General features: G+C 39.9%; 1 protein-coding gene across 4 annotated transcripts in view; it reads right to left on the reverse strand.

Moving 5' to 3' along the window:
- The window catches only part of cblb (Cbl proto-oncogene B, E3 ubiquitin protein ligase), a 63,480-nt gene that overhangs the window by 33,171 nt on the left and 13,573 nt on the right, over positions 1 to 16,736 (reverse strand). For all 4 annotated transcript variants that reach the window (XM_053441374.1, XM_053441373.1, XM_053441372.1 and 1 more), the window contains exons 4-6: positions 14,020 to 14,166; positions 10,188 to 10,344; positions 5,758 to 5,879 (exon numbers count right to left, since the gene is read on the reverse strand). In XM_053441374.1, coding sequence (XP_053297349.1) covers positions 5,758 to 5,879; positions 10,188 to 10,344; positions 14,020 to 14,166 — 426 coding nt within the window. The remainder of the gene's footprint in view (positions 1 to 5,757; positions 5,880 to 10,187; positions 10,345 to 14,019; positions 14,167 to 16,736) is intronic.

Here is a 16,736-nt window from a genome sequence, read left to right on the forward strand (position 1 = left end):
CCAAAAAAAAGTGTGAGGACAGACGTTACATTGAGAAATATTCGGTAAATGGTGAGGTGACTTTTCACTGGATCTGTAGGATCTGACTCATCCAAGTGTTTGCATATAAGTGTATTTTTGCATGTGTGTAGGTGCGCTTGTGTGTTTGAGTGTGTCTGAGTGAGTTGAAGTGGTAACATGTTGCAGCTCATCTGAAATGATTGCCTCCGCCCACACAGCTGTGTGTCTGTCTGTGTGTTTGTTCCACTGTTGGTTCATAACAATGGTATTTGCGTGATTCACTCGGAGATCTGCTACCCTCACATTTGCATACTCAGACACTAAGTAAACCCCATCCACATTCCTTACACACAGACACCATCTTTGTGTCCTCTCATTATCTGATCCATGTTATCCCACTTGAGGAGGTCAGGGCTACACCAGCCACTTGCAATAAATTAGCAGTGTTCCTTTCTTGAGCTGCATTCTTCTTCACCACCAGTAACTTGACATGTTGACATAAAAACCCTCAGCATTGGCACCCCATCAAACACAGCTTGTCAGCATTTGTCCCAGCACATGCCACACCCACATACATCCACAGACGCACGCACAAACTGTGTCGATTATCTTTTTTTAGAAAGCTGTGATGCAGTGAGTTTGAATTTCATAGCTGAAAGTGAGGTGCTGTGTGCAGATTGCACCCACCTGTATACAGTGGATATAAAAAGTCTACACACCCCTGTTCAATTGTGATGTAAACAAATGAGACAAAGCTAAATCCTGCCCTACTTTTTCGACTTTTAATGTGATCTATAACGTGAACAATTCAGTTGAAAATTAAACTGAAATATTTTAGGAGGAAAAATAAAAAATAAAAAACTTACAATAACCTGATTGTATAATAGGGCTTTAACAGGGTGTGACATCCTCTGTCCTTAACCCTCAGCAAGAGTAAGGAAAAACTACTAAAAATCCTTTTAACAGGGTCAAAATGTGTAGAAACCTCAGAGAGAGCCACATGTGAGGGATCCCTCTCCCAGGACGGACAGAAGTGCAATAGATGCCACGTGCAGGAAAACATCATCAAGATTAAAGTCTTCAAGATTAAAGATTAAAGTCTCTAGCAGCATAGGTTAAGGGTGTGCATAAGAGTGCACACCCTTAACCTAATACTTTGTTGAAGCACCTTTTGATTTTATTACAGCACTCAGTCTTTTGGGGTAGGAGTCTAATAGCATGGCACATCTTGACTTGGCAATATTTGCCCACTCTTATTTGCAGAAGGGCTCCAACTCTGTCAGATTGCGAGGGCATCTTCTGTGCACAGCCTTCTTCCGATCAGCCCACAGATGTTCAATTGAAATCAGGTCTGGGGTCTGGCTGGGTCATTCCAAAACATGAATCTTCTTCTGGTGACGCCATGATTTTGTTGATTTGGATTTATGCTTTGGGTCATTGTCGTGCTGCAGGGTGAAATTCCTCTTCCTCTTCAGCCTTCTAGCAGAAGCCTGAAGGTTTTGTGCCAAAACTGACTGGTATTTTTTAACTGTTCATAAATCCCTCCACCTTGACTGTAGGGGGCCCCTGTTCCAGCTGAAGTAAAACAGCCCCAAAGCATGATGCTGCCACCACCATGCTTCACTGTGGTTATGGTGTTCTTTGGGTAAATGTGCAGTGTTGTTTTGGGGCCAAACATACCTTTTGGAATTATGGCCTAAAAGTTGAACCTCGGATTCATCAGACCACAACACATTTTCTCACATGCTTTTGGAGACTTCATGTACGTTTTTTGCAAAATTTTGCCAGGCTTTGATGTTTTTCTTGGTAAGAAAAGTTTCTGTCTTGCCAACCTGCCCCATAGCCCAAACATACAAAGAATATGGAGGATTGTTGTCACATGTAGTACAGAGGCCAGTCCTTGACAGAAATTCCTGCAGCTCCTTTAATGTTGCTGTCGGCCTCTTGGTAGCCTCCTGACCAGTTTTCTTCTTGTCTTTTCATCAATTTTGCAGGGATGTCCAGTTCTTGTTAATCTCACTGTTGTGCCATATTTTCTCCACTTGATGATGGCTGTCTTCACTGTGTTCCATGGTATACCTTGGAAATTATTTTTAACCCTCTCTTGACCGATACCTTTCAACAATGAGATCCCTCTAATGCTTAGGAAGCTCTCTGTGAACCATGGCTCTTGCTGTAAGTTGCAACTAAGAGAATGTCAGGAAAATCCTATAAGAACAGCTGAACTTTATTTGGGATTAATCAGAGTCACTGTAAATGATGGCAGGTGTGTACTGACTATTATTTAACATGAGTTTGAATGTCATTGGTAAACTTTGAATACAGCCACATCCCCAGTTATAAGAGGGTGTGCACACTTATGCAACCACATTATTTTAGTTTTTTATTTTTATTTTTCTCTCTAAAAGATTTCAGTTTGTTTTTTCAACTGAATTGTTCACGTTATAGGTCACATTAAAGGTGGAAAAAGTTCAGACAGGATTTATCTTTGTCTCATGTGTTTACATCACAAAAACCTTGCATTTTAACAGGGATGTGTACACTTTTTATATCCACTGTATATACAGGTATCCACCTCCACAGTGTAAACTGGTCTAAAACAGGATATCCTTCGATGAAAAAGATTTCTGCTGTTTGTTTAAGGGATCATTTACACTCTGATGCTATCATAAGGTTGGAAACATAGGTATGACATGGACTATGAATATATAAGACAGTAATAAGACGATTTCGGAAGGAAACTCAGATTGTGACTCAGACGTGTGACAGTAAAGGATGAGATTCATGACATAAATAATCCCAATGGAAATTCAGAAACAGTCAATATTTCTGAATGATATTTTCCAGAACAGCTTGAAACATGATCATATTAATAAATTAGACCAGTGAGGGTTCATGAGGTGTTTCTCTCCTAGCTCTGCTAGAAAGAAATGTTGAGACTTTTAGATGAATGAAAATGTATCAATGTAAACAGCAAAGCAGAATCTGATCAAGCTTCAGGCCTTTGCACACTGGATACATTTATCATGTGATTAATTCATACGTTATTATTATTTGCAAACTTGTACCCAGCTAATGCAAGAATTCACTTCATTGATGTAATTTCGCTAAGTGAACCTTCATAGCTGATCTCAGCCTCAAGAAGGGCTGTAACGGTACACAAAAGTAACGGTTCAGTACGTACCTCGGTTTTGAGGTCCCGGCTCGGTACGTTTTCGGTACGGTAGAAACGAGGAGAAAATATTAAACTGATTGTCTATTTCTTTTTATTCAACCCTGGTTAGGTATGGCTGTGTCTTTCTTACGTATGTAATTTTTACAAAGTAAAATACAAAGTAAACACTTATTAATAAAAATAATAATAATAATTAAAATAACTGTACTTAAACTGCACAGTTATTGTATTGTATGATTAACATTATCAAATATACATATTTGTACTTGTCCACATTATTTGTAGAGTGTGGCCCTACTGGCACTAACAACTTCCCTGCTGTGGAGAACACTCTCACGCTAGGACAGTTAGAGTTAGGGTTGCGCAATGTCGGCTTTTGTACGATCTACTTGTCTTTGTCCATTGTCATTCGTGTTGACTGTGAAACTGAAGTGTTCGCGCACAGCAGAGTTAACTGATGAGGTAGGTTATTCACACTGTTGTCGCTATGACCAGAGCCGACAGCACATCCGGTCCTTCGCTAAAGTTGTCCCTTGGAATTTGAGACGCACAAAAATAAGTTCCGCACATGAACTAACTCAGTTGTTCGATACATGTGCGTACCGAACTGAGAGGACCGTACCAACTTTTTTGGGTTCAGTTACATGTACCGCTACAACTCTAGCCTCAAGTAAAGAAAGTAAGAGGTGATCAGTGACCAGTAAATCATATTCCACTTTGATGTTTTGGATTGAACAAAGGCCAGTGTTATTGAAAATGTTGCAGAAAATACAAACTGCTTTATGTGACCACGGGTGGAATGTGAAAGGTTGGCGTTATTCAATAGCGGGGATGTTTGAGGTAATAGACGTTTTAAGACCATCATCTCCTCTGCTTTTGTCCCTACTTTATAGAGTTTGTTATTATGCTACCGTATCGTGTGTCTTTCCCCTCTGCCTATATACAGTGCCAAGTCTTCAAGTCTGTGTGGCTTAACCAGAATCAGAAAGTATTTATTGCCAAGTAGGTTTACACCTACAAGGAATTTGCTCTGGTTATTGGTGCATACAATGAACATAGAAACATAAAAACATAAAAACACAATAAATACAACCCACATAAGAAAAGCAATAAAAAAACTGAATTAACTAACAAAACAAGACAAAACATCGCGCACCAAATCACCGAAGCAGCCGTCCGCGGCGCCATCTTATTTATTATAGCTCACCATGGGACTTTGGGTTGGCCAAACAAGGCTGAATATGTAGTTTCTACCTTTCCAAAGCCATAAGGGAATATTTATTTGTGTGAGGTCATTCCACTGCAAAGTCCATGAGCTAAGAGGAAACGCACAGAGAGCACGAGTACGAGAAAAACCACTGACCTTCTGCAGTCAGCCAAGCAATATTGCTGTGAATACTAAAATTTGAAAACCCCATTGGCTCATACACTATAAGCAAACAATATTCATTCATATGACAAGATGTCCTCATTGAGTTCCGTTTTGGGTTGATATAATCCTAATTGGATAACTAACACTAAACTAGAAAACAGTCTACACTATACAATGTGTCGAGGCAGATGGCTGGACTATGATAGTCAAGCCCGAAAAGCTGATTCCGTTTCTGCTGGCATGGGGTTCAGTCTCAACACTTCTTTAATCCCCCAGAAATCCTACATGCCCCAGGGACCACCGGAATTACCATCCCACAGGAAATGACACAGGCGGTGGAGGAAGAGGAAACAGAAGCGGGGTAAGCGAGCCGGGCTACACGCTAAGCTGAAGGCTAACCCGTACAGACCAATGCTCCATGTCTGTTCTTTGCCAAATCTTGGTCTCTTACAAACTCCTTTCAAAACAAATGCAAATGCTGGCTATACAAGGTTTTTACGACAGGAGACAGTGGAAACACTACCGCTTTTGTCCACAGAGGCGCCAAAGTCAATGAAAATGAAAAGTTCCTTGTAGGGGCTTTAATTAAAGAGTATTTTCTCTCAGCAGTCGACAAAATTCTTGATTGTTGTATTATTTCAACTAGCTTGGGATAATGTATGTTAAGATTTGGCACTATACAAATAAAATGTAATTGATATGAATTATCCAATTTATGGTCATCAAACTAGTCTAACTTTTGGCACATGTGTAATTGGACAAAAATAGCACATGATACATGCATTTCTGGGGAAATAAAATAAGGACAATATAATGTCATATTAACTAAGCATAGCTATAGCTGGGGTGTAGTCAAAATACATCAGCCATCATTGACAGCAGGCAGACATGATATCAATTGCACATTTTTGGACAGTGTCTTAAGAAGGTACTGCACTTTCTGTTCACATCAATAGTGACAGACAAAGCTGTGTACCATCAGCTGTGGTATCAACTGAGAGTGAATGTCACCTTGTCAATTTGGTAAAATTACAGAAACTGATTCAGCCCTAAACCACTCTAATCTTCAGGTGCACTGATGCTCCATCATTCTTCAACATATGCACAGTTTTTAATTTCTGGTTGGGTTGACTTATGTGAAACTGCTGTGTAGTATTTTCCATGTAATTAACAACTGTTAGGTACTTGAAAAACCACTCAGTAACCATACCTTCCAGGCTTGTTGATATACTTGTGCAGTCGGGCTTTGACTTCATCATAGGTAAGGAAGGCCATGTACCCGGGGTGTGTCACTGCTAGGAAATTCCAGTTCCTCAGAATTGATCCCCATGGCTGAAAAAAGACCATCCAGAGTTGTTAACACAAAACAAATTATTACACATTCTACATATATTGTTAATATGCTCAACATCAAGTGATAAAGTGCAGGTTAACTTGGCTGCGTCTGAATTCTCTGAGTGTCACCAAACAGGAAAAACAAAGTGAATGTACGAGAGAGAAAATGCTTAGGGCTGAGGTCTCTGATGTCCAGCCAGCTCAACAACTAAGAGCATGAGAAGCAGCTTGTGCACTGCAACTCACTGTGTTTGGCTTTGTTTACTGCTGGTTTGAGGTTCTCTGCAGGACAGAGTTATACAGATGACAAAATGGTTGATGGGGAACAGAACTAGCTAATATTATGCTGAGGGGAGGAGTCAGTTTACTTGACTGCTCAGCAGCAAATATTTAATAAATGATCTTTGAAATAAATGTGTCATCAACAAGACATTAATGTGTAACTTTATATCCACATATAAAAGAGACACAACACAAAGACAGGAGAACAAAAAATGTGTATGTCTATCTTTAATGACACAGTGATTTTTTCCATCCTGTGTAACAACCACACTTCCGGCTTAAAGCAACACTATAACCTTTACTGAGCAACAGCTTCCTGTACAGTCAAATATAGTAATTCATTTCATCGAGCTCATTAACAGAAAAACTAAGCCTCTATCCATTTCTTGTCTGGAACTCTTAACTGCACCAAAATGAAATCCTGCCAAACTTGTATACTGCTCATGATTCCTGGCTTCATGAACTGAAACTGCTCTAACAAACACACCTCTATGTAGATCTATGTTTCCTCAATGAATATCAGAGACAAACACTGTTTAACCTACAGTTAATTACTCTTAAACTTTCTGGGTATTTTTCTAGTAGTTTAAGCCACTATCGATCGATCAGTAACCCACTTTCACCATTCTCCACCTACAAGTTAGTGCACCAATGATTTTGAGGCTTATTTTATTTTAAGGTAAATGAGATGCATAATGTTGCTGAAATCCCAGTTTCAGAAATCCTGCCTCTTGAAAAAAAAACAATGGTATCGACAGCGAAGCGGTGTTCATTAGATCCCTGAATTAAGAGCATAAAGATTGTGTTGGAGGGGATCAGTGGGGCTGCCAGTTGGCTCCATGTGGTGCCACGTCTTTCACCTCCATGCAGCCTGTTAGCTGAGCTCACCAGGGACAATAATCCGCTGCCCAAACTGTATAGGTGGTTTGGCAATGAATAACTGGCCTTTGGGCTGAGAAGGCAATGGAGTAAGCCCTAACCACTCTGTGAGTTTGTTTATCTGAGCAGTACACTGGAGAGTGGCCCTGCCCAAAGAGGCAGGTCGACAGCCAAATGGAAAAATACACTTAACTATTGAGTGGGACACAGTCAGACTGGAAAGCAAGCAAAACACTGTTCTGTCATTCATTGGTTCCATCAAACATTTTGTACATTTGCATGAGAGTAAAACTAGTTTCCACAGTCAATAACTTAAGTAATAAAGCATAAGACCTGCCCAACCTTACAAATGTCTGGCCCATTTTTGTTCTTTGTTATATGATCCCTCGCTTGTCTCCACCAGGATTCCCACCCAGTGAATTAACAGGCCAGGGAAATGAGGCCGACCATAGGGGACTAACATACAAGTTACACCAGCCTTGAAGTGGCTTTCCAGGTAACTACCACTGTATTTGCTTTAGCACACTGACAGCCCATGAGTTTATGAAAACTCAAAAAGCAATAAATCGGAGGTTTCAGTTTGTTTTTAACCTCTTAAAAGCAACACATCCTGACAAAATCAGTCTAGTATTCACATGCTTATTTTTCATGCTTAGAGTAAACATGCAAAGTACAAAGGTTGTGCCAAAGTAAAGCATCGCTTTGAGGCCTCACCGCCCACACACCATCTTGAAACCACATGGGCCTGTAATCTGGCAACAGAAGAGAGCTAAAGCCACATAGAGTACAACCACAATTTTCAAAGAGGAACAAAAATAGAACTGAAAATATACAAATATGCAATAGCAAAATGTTTTTTCTATATTTCTTTTTCAAGAATGCATTCAACATCCATATGTATGAGAAAAGGTTTATTTCAGTTTAGGGCAATACTACACTACAGCAAAAATAAACTAGGGGCTAGGAAGATTCCTTGATCAGATATCCTGTCTACAAGATAAAGCCACCACCCTGTCTGCAGCATCCACCTCTGCCATCTTTGAAACTTCCTATCTTACGAGCAGACACGGTATACAGTGCCTTGCATAAGTATTCACCCCCTTTGGACTTTTCTACATTTTGTCATGGTATAACCACAGATTAAAATGTATTTCATCGTGAGTTTATGTAATGGACCAACACAAAATAGTGCATCATTTGGAAGTGGGGGGAAATATTACATGGATTTCACAATTATTTACAAATAAAAATCTGAAAAGTGTTGAGTGCATATGTATTCACCCCCTTTACTGTGAAACCCCTAACAAAGATCTGGTGCGACCAATTGCATTCACAAGTCACATTTGCAAGTCACATAATTAGTAAATAGGGTCCACCTGTCTGCAATTTAATCTCAGTATAAATACACCTGTTCTGTGACGGACTCAGAGTTTGTTGGAGATCATTACTGAACAAACAGCATCATGAAGACCAAGGAGCTCACCAAACAGGTCAGGGATAAAGTTGTGGAGAAATATGAAGCAGGGTTAGGTTATAAAAAAATATCCAGAGCTTTGAACATCTCTCTGAGCACCATAAAATCCATCATAAGAAAATGGAAAGAATATGGCACAACCGCAAACCTACCAAGAGGAGGCCGTCCACCCAAACTGAAGAGTCGGACAAGGAGAAAATTAATCAGAGAAGCAACCAGGAGGCCCATGGTTACTCTGGAGGAGTTGCAGAGATCCACAGCTGAGGTGGGAGAATCTGTCCACAGGACAACTATTAGTCGTCTACTCCACAAATCTGGCCTTTATGGAAGAGTGGCAAGAAGAAAGCCATTGTTGAAAGGGATCCATAAAAAATCCCGTTTGGAGTTTGCCAGAAGCCATGTGGGAGACACAGCAAACATGTGGAAGAAGGTGCTCTGGTCAGATGAGACCAAAATTGAACTTTTTGGCCTCAATGCAAAACGCTATGTGTGGCGAAAACCCAACACTGCCCATCACCCTGAGCACACCATCCCAACAGTGAAACATGGTGGTGGTAGCATCATGCTGTGGGGATGCTTCTCTTCAGCAGGTACAGGGAAACTGGTCAGAATAGAGGGAAAGATGGATGGAGCCAAATACAGGGAAATCCTTGAAGAAAATCTGATGCAGTCTGCAAAAGACTTGAGACTGGGGCGGAGGTTCATCTTCCAGCAGGACAATGACCCTAAACATACAGCCAGAGCTACAAAGGAATGGTTTGGATTAAAGAATGTTAATGTCTTAAAATGGCTCAGTCAAAGCCCAGACCTCAATCCAATAGATAATCTATGGCAAGACTTGAAGATTGCGGTTCACAGACGGTCTCCATCCAATCTGACTGAGCTTCATCTTTTTTGCCAAGAAGAATGGACAAACCTTTCCATCTCTAGATGTGCAAAGCTGGTAGAGTCATACCCCAAAAGACTTGCAGCTGTAATTGCAGCGAAAGGGGGTTCTACCAAGTATTGACACAGGGGGGTGAATACTTATGCACCCAACAGATGTCAACTTTTTTGTTCTCATTATTGTTTGTGTCACAATAAAATTTATTTTGCACCTCCAAAGTACTATGCATGTTTTGTTGATCAAATGGGAAAAAGTTTATTTAAGTCTATTTGAATTCCAGTTAGTAACAGTACATAATGGGAAAAAGTCCAAGGGGGGTGAATACTTATGCAAGGCACTGTAAGCACAGCTTGGAGAAGGGAACACTTGCAGATGTGTCAACACATGTAATAACAACACTAGCCTTTTCAAGCATCCTTTTGTTTTAATGCTTTCTGTTTCTGGTTTATCCTCGGGGGTCTCAGAAAGGATTACTCCATAATGACATAGCTTTTCTGGTGTCCCTATTTTAAATGTGGCACTTGTGGGTGTCATTGCTTGCAGTAATCTGACTGAGTTTGTATGTCACATCAAAGGAAGATTTAAAATACAACTCAGGCTAGCACGGATCCAAAACACATTTTGTTTCCTTTTTGCAAGAATCATTTACAAAAAATATGTGTACAAAAGATAAAACAAACTAGAGGCACTGCATACAAATGTCCAAACCTGTTGTATGGAACCGAGAGTAAAGCACCTGTGCATGTGTGAAAAAGATTCGATTCACAGTTATGTTTCGACCAACCTGGAAAAGGCGTGTGAAGATGTCAAACTCAAACACAGAAATGTAGTCGTTGCAGGTGAGATCGATGGTGGATTTGAGGGCCATGGCTTCCAGGCCCGAGGTGATGGGATGCAGTTCGTGAAGGCACTGTCGGAAGACTTTCCATGGCACTATTGAACTGAAAAAGAGCAACAAGTCCAAAAATAAAATCATGGATACAAGCAGCTTGTGTTATAACTGGTGTTTTATCAAATATCATCAATACATCCATTAGCTATACCCACTTATCTGGGAGTCATGAGGAGGCTGGAGCCAATCCCAGCTGACTTTGGGCTACTAATGGGTTACACAGGTCACCAGCCTATCACAGGGCAGCTTTTGGATTTTGCTCTCCAGCTATATATCTTTATTTAGTAAAATGTATATTTGAGAATACAATAGAAGGTCTACAAAAAGACATATGATACAAATTCACAGCTCATGTGTGAAGATTCTTAAGAAAGACTAAATGGTTTTCAGATAACACAGAGTAAAAAAAGTGAGGATCTCACCCATGACTGGTAGAAATGTATACTTTTCATTTGATTGTGCCTTGATAAAGGAATGTATCTGTTTGTGATATTGTTTGCTGCTAAATGTCAAACACCAGATGTTTGTGGCCACTGCCGTCACCTAAACTTGAAAAACAAACTTGTTTTGCAAGAAATATTGTTGCAGGCTGGATTAACTTCATTGGCAACATAGTTCCTGAATAAATGAAGTGTTACATTTAGTAACAGCAGCAGTCACAAGGAGGGGGATGAACAAAGCTTCGGTTTTATGCAACCCACAGAAGATCCCATTCAATTTTGGTGCAGATCGGTATCAGGGGGCAGATATTTTTATATATTTTTTAAACAGCATTGTGAGATAATATGTATTTAAATACATTTCCTAGAAAAAAATTCATGGATATCGATGAAAAAAGTCACCAATGTATACGTGTGATGAGTGTGGAGATACTGTATGTCTCATCTGAAAGTCCTCCAACTAGGAATACATTCTACAGTTGAATACATAGACATCCCTCCTAAAAGGTACACCCTACTTCATATAACTCCCAACTTATTATAAAAAAACATTTTAATAGTATTGTTGCATTACTGGTGGAAAACTACATACAACTAGTGCTGGACATCAAATCTTAAGATAATTGTGTCCCACTAAATTGAAAGTGTTAAAATGTATAGAAATGATTATGATTATGATTATGATTATTATTATTATTTTATCAATAGGTTTCACTGTTATTGTAGTCATTATAACAACCAGTCGGACAGTTGAATACAGCAAGTACACAACTGTTGTTCTAGGTCTCCTCTTGGGTCTCCTAGAAAACTGTTCGGTTTCTCTCTATTATGTTGTTAGTTACCTGTAAAGTGCCTTGAGATGATATAGGTTGTGATTTGACACAATAAAATAAAAATGCACAGCTTGCAAGGCAACTAGCTACTAGCTGCAACAGCAAAAAGATCAATCAGATCAATCTGAACAGAGAAGGAGGGAGATGACAGGGAAAAGAGACAGCAGAAGAACAGCGAGATATTAACCCGACAAAATAGAGCACAGTTGAATGCTTCTTTACCTCTGAGTTTAACAAAATGCCTTTTGATAGTAATCACGGCTGTAATAAAAGCAAGCCAGGGCTGATGGGAACATCACTTTCTGGTTCAACGCATGGCTGCCCACTTTAATATTACCTTGCCTGTATACATTAGCCTCACATACCCAGTGCTGTGTCTGACAACGCCTGACTGGAACACAAACTTAGAATCATTAGTTTCTTTTGGCTGCTGTATTAAGTTGCATATTTTAACGGTACTCCTATTATTCCTTCTAATTAAAACTTGGTATATCCTGACGTCAAAGACAAGGACTTCATTTATCTAAGGGACATATTTGAGGTGGGAAACTTTCCACTGAGCCTCTAACAAGGTCATAAAGGTTATAGGTGGCCTGACAAGATGTGTCAAACATCCACAAATAAGTGACTTTTGATGGTGAAATGTGTGGCCTGAGAGCTCAGCAACCTGCAACTTAACAAAACATTCAAATAAACTAAACTAATTCAAATTGAGAAAACACCTTTCTCAATTGAAAAAACACCTTTCTCAATTGAGAAAACACCTTTCTCAATTGAGAAAACACCTTTCTCAATTTGACAACACATGCTTGGCATTAAGAAAAAGCACTGGAAATACTCTCAACAACACACCACACAACCAATACACACAAGACTGCAAAGTCTTTCGAGGGGAAGTTAAAAATCTCATGGGGTTACCAGTTGAAGTTGGCTTATTGTATGATTCATATATTTTGGCAGATAAATGCTGTTAATCTGGTCTTAGCCCTGCATGCCGCTGAAGAAATACCTTCTTTTCACACATTTCCTCTGTGGCCTAATTCAAATCAAGTTGTTTATCTATTATTTTACTCTTGAATTATTTGATGGCATGAAATTGTGATCAGGGGCTACTTGTGCATTCTGTTATCTGAGATAATTATGTGGGACTTCTAGTTATGTCACAACTTCAGTCAGCTCTTAACATTTTCATTGTCTAATCTTATTTTTTGAATGTACTAATTCTCATGTCATTTCAGAATTCAGCCACTCCCTCCTGCTCTGCGTCACCTCGTCCCACGGATCCCATTACCTGCTCCACCCCCAGACGCACCTGCTTTCCATCTGTTCTCTGCCTGATCATCTAGTGTAAAAGAGTAGAAGAAGACTAGGAGCTAATACGTCCATGTGATTATAATACTAGGATTATAAAGTCCTTCATGTTTAAATGATGAATGGACTGTTATCTAGCGCTTTTCTATCACACACCCTTCACACACTGCAAGCAAAGAAGTCAGGGCTAATTTGGGGTTAGCCCAGATTACATTTCAGAGTGCAGACTGGCTGCAGGTCTATGTGTAATAAATAGAATTAAGCCATGTAGACAAACGTACACGTGCACTTCTGACTCCTGCCACACAGGGCTTGATGCATGTCTACGTATGCTTGTTTCAGTATCCTCTGCACACGAGTAACTCTTAGAAGGCAGTTTTTACCTTTTCTGTTTCCCACAGCATCAAATGGGTGAAATATATGTAAATGACAATAACATAACACAGCAATGCTGCAAAGAGCGAGTAAGCTAGCTCACAAGTGAAATGTTGTTGTTCTCAAAGGGTTTTTTAAACCTGCCACACAGTGTTGTTCCACATCTACATTACTATCACAGAGTCCATCCTTGCAGCATCCATCACTGTCTGGTAAAGCTCAGCACACAAGTAGGACATTAAGTTGCTGCATCAGTTACTCTGCCAAGAAGATCTCAGGCTTCAAGCTGCCACTCTTGATCAGCCCTGGCCATTGAAATTCTTTCCTCAACAAAACACGGGAGAGTGAGGACCCAAAAAAGTCACCACAAGCTGACACAAGAACAGCCACTTTCCAGAAGCAGGTGTTCAGCAGGTGAACTGAACAGGTGATAACTGAACTATACTGTGTCATCCAACCAGGCTTTACAATTCATACAGATAAAAACAGATAAAAACAGATAAAGCAGCAATTATGATACTAAGCCGTTAATGTTGTTTAGATGGATACTTTATTAATCCCATGGGAAATTCAGATCTGTATTGGGGTAATATCCAGGCATTTCTCCCTCATATCATTATAATGAGAAACTGCATGGTTATATATGATCCATCACGAAAAAAAATTCCTGAATATTAAAAACTGGAACATCATCTCCCTATCACAGAATGAAAATAAATAAAAGTACCAACACAGAGCTGCTAGCTAAGATGGGGTAAAGCTTACTTTTCTCCAAAGAATCTCCTCCAGAAGTCAGCAGCATCAGCCTTGGTGATCCTGAACGTGTCCCCGTGGAACTGTCCTCCAGGGAAGATGGCTTTGATTTCTACTAACATGTGACTGAAGATCAGTGACAGCTTGGTCAGGTTCCTCCTGTAGAGAAGAGGTGAGAAAAGAGAGGAAACAGTTGGTGCATCTAAAATGCTTGATAGACACCATATGGAAATTATTTGACAGAATCTTGTTGACATCAGGCTTACTGGAAACAAATCCTTCACCCACTGTCCCAACACAATATGCAGTTCTTCAAAGTGCAGAGATGATTTAATGTGGTTTTAATGGAGGATACTGAACTCCTTTGGTATCCTCCTGGCTGGGGCCACGTTCACATTCGAACACACACACACAAGTTCTCGTCCAAGGGTGTACGAGACGAGATCTGCGCAAGACGAGATCAGCGAGAACTTGCGATAAGTTTCAGATGTGTTTTGTGGACTCAAACCCTTCACCCACCCCTCCATCAGCATAGTGCAGAGAAGATAATGAGTGCATTTTCATTGATGGGTGATCTATGCCTTTAACGGCATCCTTCTCTTCTTAAAAACCACTCAAACCACTGTCCAATACATGTCACATTCACCCATTCACACAAACACATTCATACAGCAATGAACAGGGACACAACATTTTGGGATTAGAGTGCCAGGATTCAAACCACCAACCTTCCGATATAGACAAAGAATAGAATGAGTTTTCCACCGAAACACCACTGAAATAAATCTATAAATTGTCGCCATTGCTAATGTCATTAAGAGCACTAGACTGGCAATGGTGGAGCCTTAATATTTGACTTTGTACACCACTTTGTGAGACAATCTTTTAAAAAGTTATTTAGGATTTTCCATTTCCAGTCGTTCTACACAATAAAAAAATGTTAATTTGCATTTAAATTGCATGAACAACACTGACTTGAGCAATGCCACAGAGAGAACTAATCAGAAAGACTTGAATCTTCAGAATGGTACAGTTAAAGACTTTTCCCAAGCAAGTCATACTTTGATGAGGTATTAGGGAGAGAGTTGTGAGATTAGTGCAAAAGTAATTCAGATGTGGACAGTGGAATTTAAGCTTACAGCGGTCATTTGTAAGTTTGTAAATCCTGAAGGAGGTAAGAAAGGACAGTCGTGGAGGGATTCTTTTGCTTGTTCTTTGTGAAGTGCTGGTGATTCTCTCTCTCCCCTGGGATGGGGACTTGTCTCCAGCTCCCCAAGAGTTTAGACTGTAGGCTTGAAAACATTCCAGCGTAGCACATATTCACAAACACATTAGATGAGGTGACTTTGCCCAAGGTTTGACCGTTAGGGACAAATACAGCACACTGGCTGTGGGGTGCTGATAAGATGCTTTGAGTATGTGTGTGTATCTGTGTATCTGTGTTTGTGTGCATGTGAGATCGAGGGAGAGGGAGAGAGACAGAGAGTGTAGGACAGCACAACATCCAAACTTTTAATTAATCCTGCAAGCCAGCACCGAGCAAGCCAGGTTTAGGACTGTTTTTCACACCATTTGTGATTCACTTGTGAAAAAAGGGTAACATTTGTTGACATAGGAAACAGATGACTGACACATTCTATAGGTTGAAACTTAACACAATATTGTATATACTGTATATATTTATGTGTGTGTGTGTGTGTGTGTGTGTGAGTATGTAGAGTAACTACACAACAAGTTAGAAAGCTCTTTTCCTACCAGCTAATCAAGAAACAGAATAATGCAGCAGCACCTTTTAAAGTCACTGTTCATATAAAATACTTTTTGTGGGAGGTTAATTCCGGATAATGCTCAGTATACTGCAGAATATTTGGTTTCAATATCAGCACATAAACAAAACCCACATTGAGTTTATGTTCTAGTCCTTCTGGTTTATGATGTATTGTTTTTCATATCTAATATGAATCAGTCTCATGGGGAAAGTGCCATTGAATGCAGCCCCTTGCAGTGGCAGCATCTAGTTATGGTATGGTGAAGAACGTCACCTGTAAGTATACATATACAGCCACAGGTTTTCTCATAAACTCATAAAGAACTTTCATGTCAAGTCACATAATTACAGGAAGAGGAAGAGCTACTGACAGCCACAGTGTGAGGGTTTGAGATGCATCCACAACATTTCTCACTGCATTGTGGCATCATGCAGCACAAAAAGGCCTTCAGAGCGACATAAGGTATCAGAATGCATTTATTCTCCAGATCAACTTGTCTTTAGTACACACTGGACTGCTGACTCATGCTGAATGAGCTGAAATTGCAGCAAAGTACTCGGTATAGTTTTCTGTTTAATACATCTAGATGGCAGGAATGATTTATTTATCACTGCAATGTGTTCAACCAGCATACGTCGATCAATCTCAGTGCTGTTTGGGTAAATATTTACACACATTATATCAGATGCTGTATTATTTGTATCCTTGAGCATGCACACAAAGTTTGCCTGTACATAGCATATCTGGCAATGATACAACTCAATCAATGATCGTGATTGCAAGGAACTATTGAGAATTTACACTGAGTACAATTCTTCAAACTTCAGAAGGATTTCCCCTCATCCTAGACTGATCTCGACAGTTTTCTGTTTACTGCACTCACAAATTAGTGGATGACTTTAATACAAGAGGGCAGCTAGCCTCTGGAGCTAGCGGAGGCTAGCTCAAAACCTAGCCCCT

Source organism: Pleuronectes platessa, chromosome 15 (genome assembly GCF_947347685.1).
Source record: "Pleuronectes platessa chromosome 15, fPlePla1.1, whole genome shotgun sequence".
In the NCBI taxonomy this organism is placed as follows: domain Eukaryota; kingdom Metazoa; phylum Chordata; class Actinopteri; order Pleuronectiformes; family Pleuronectidae; genus Pleuronectes; species Pleuronectes platessa.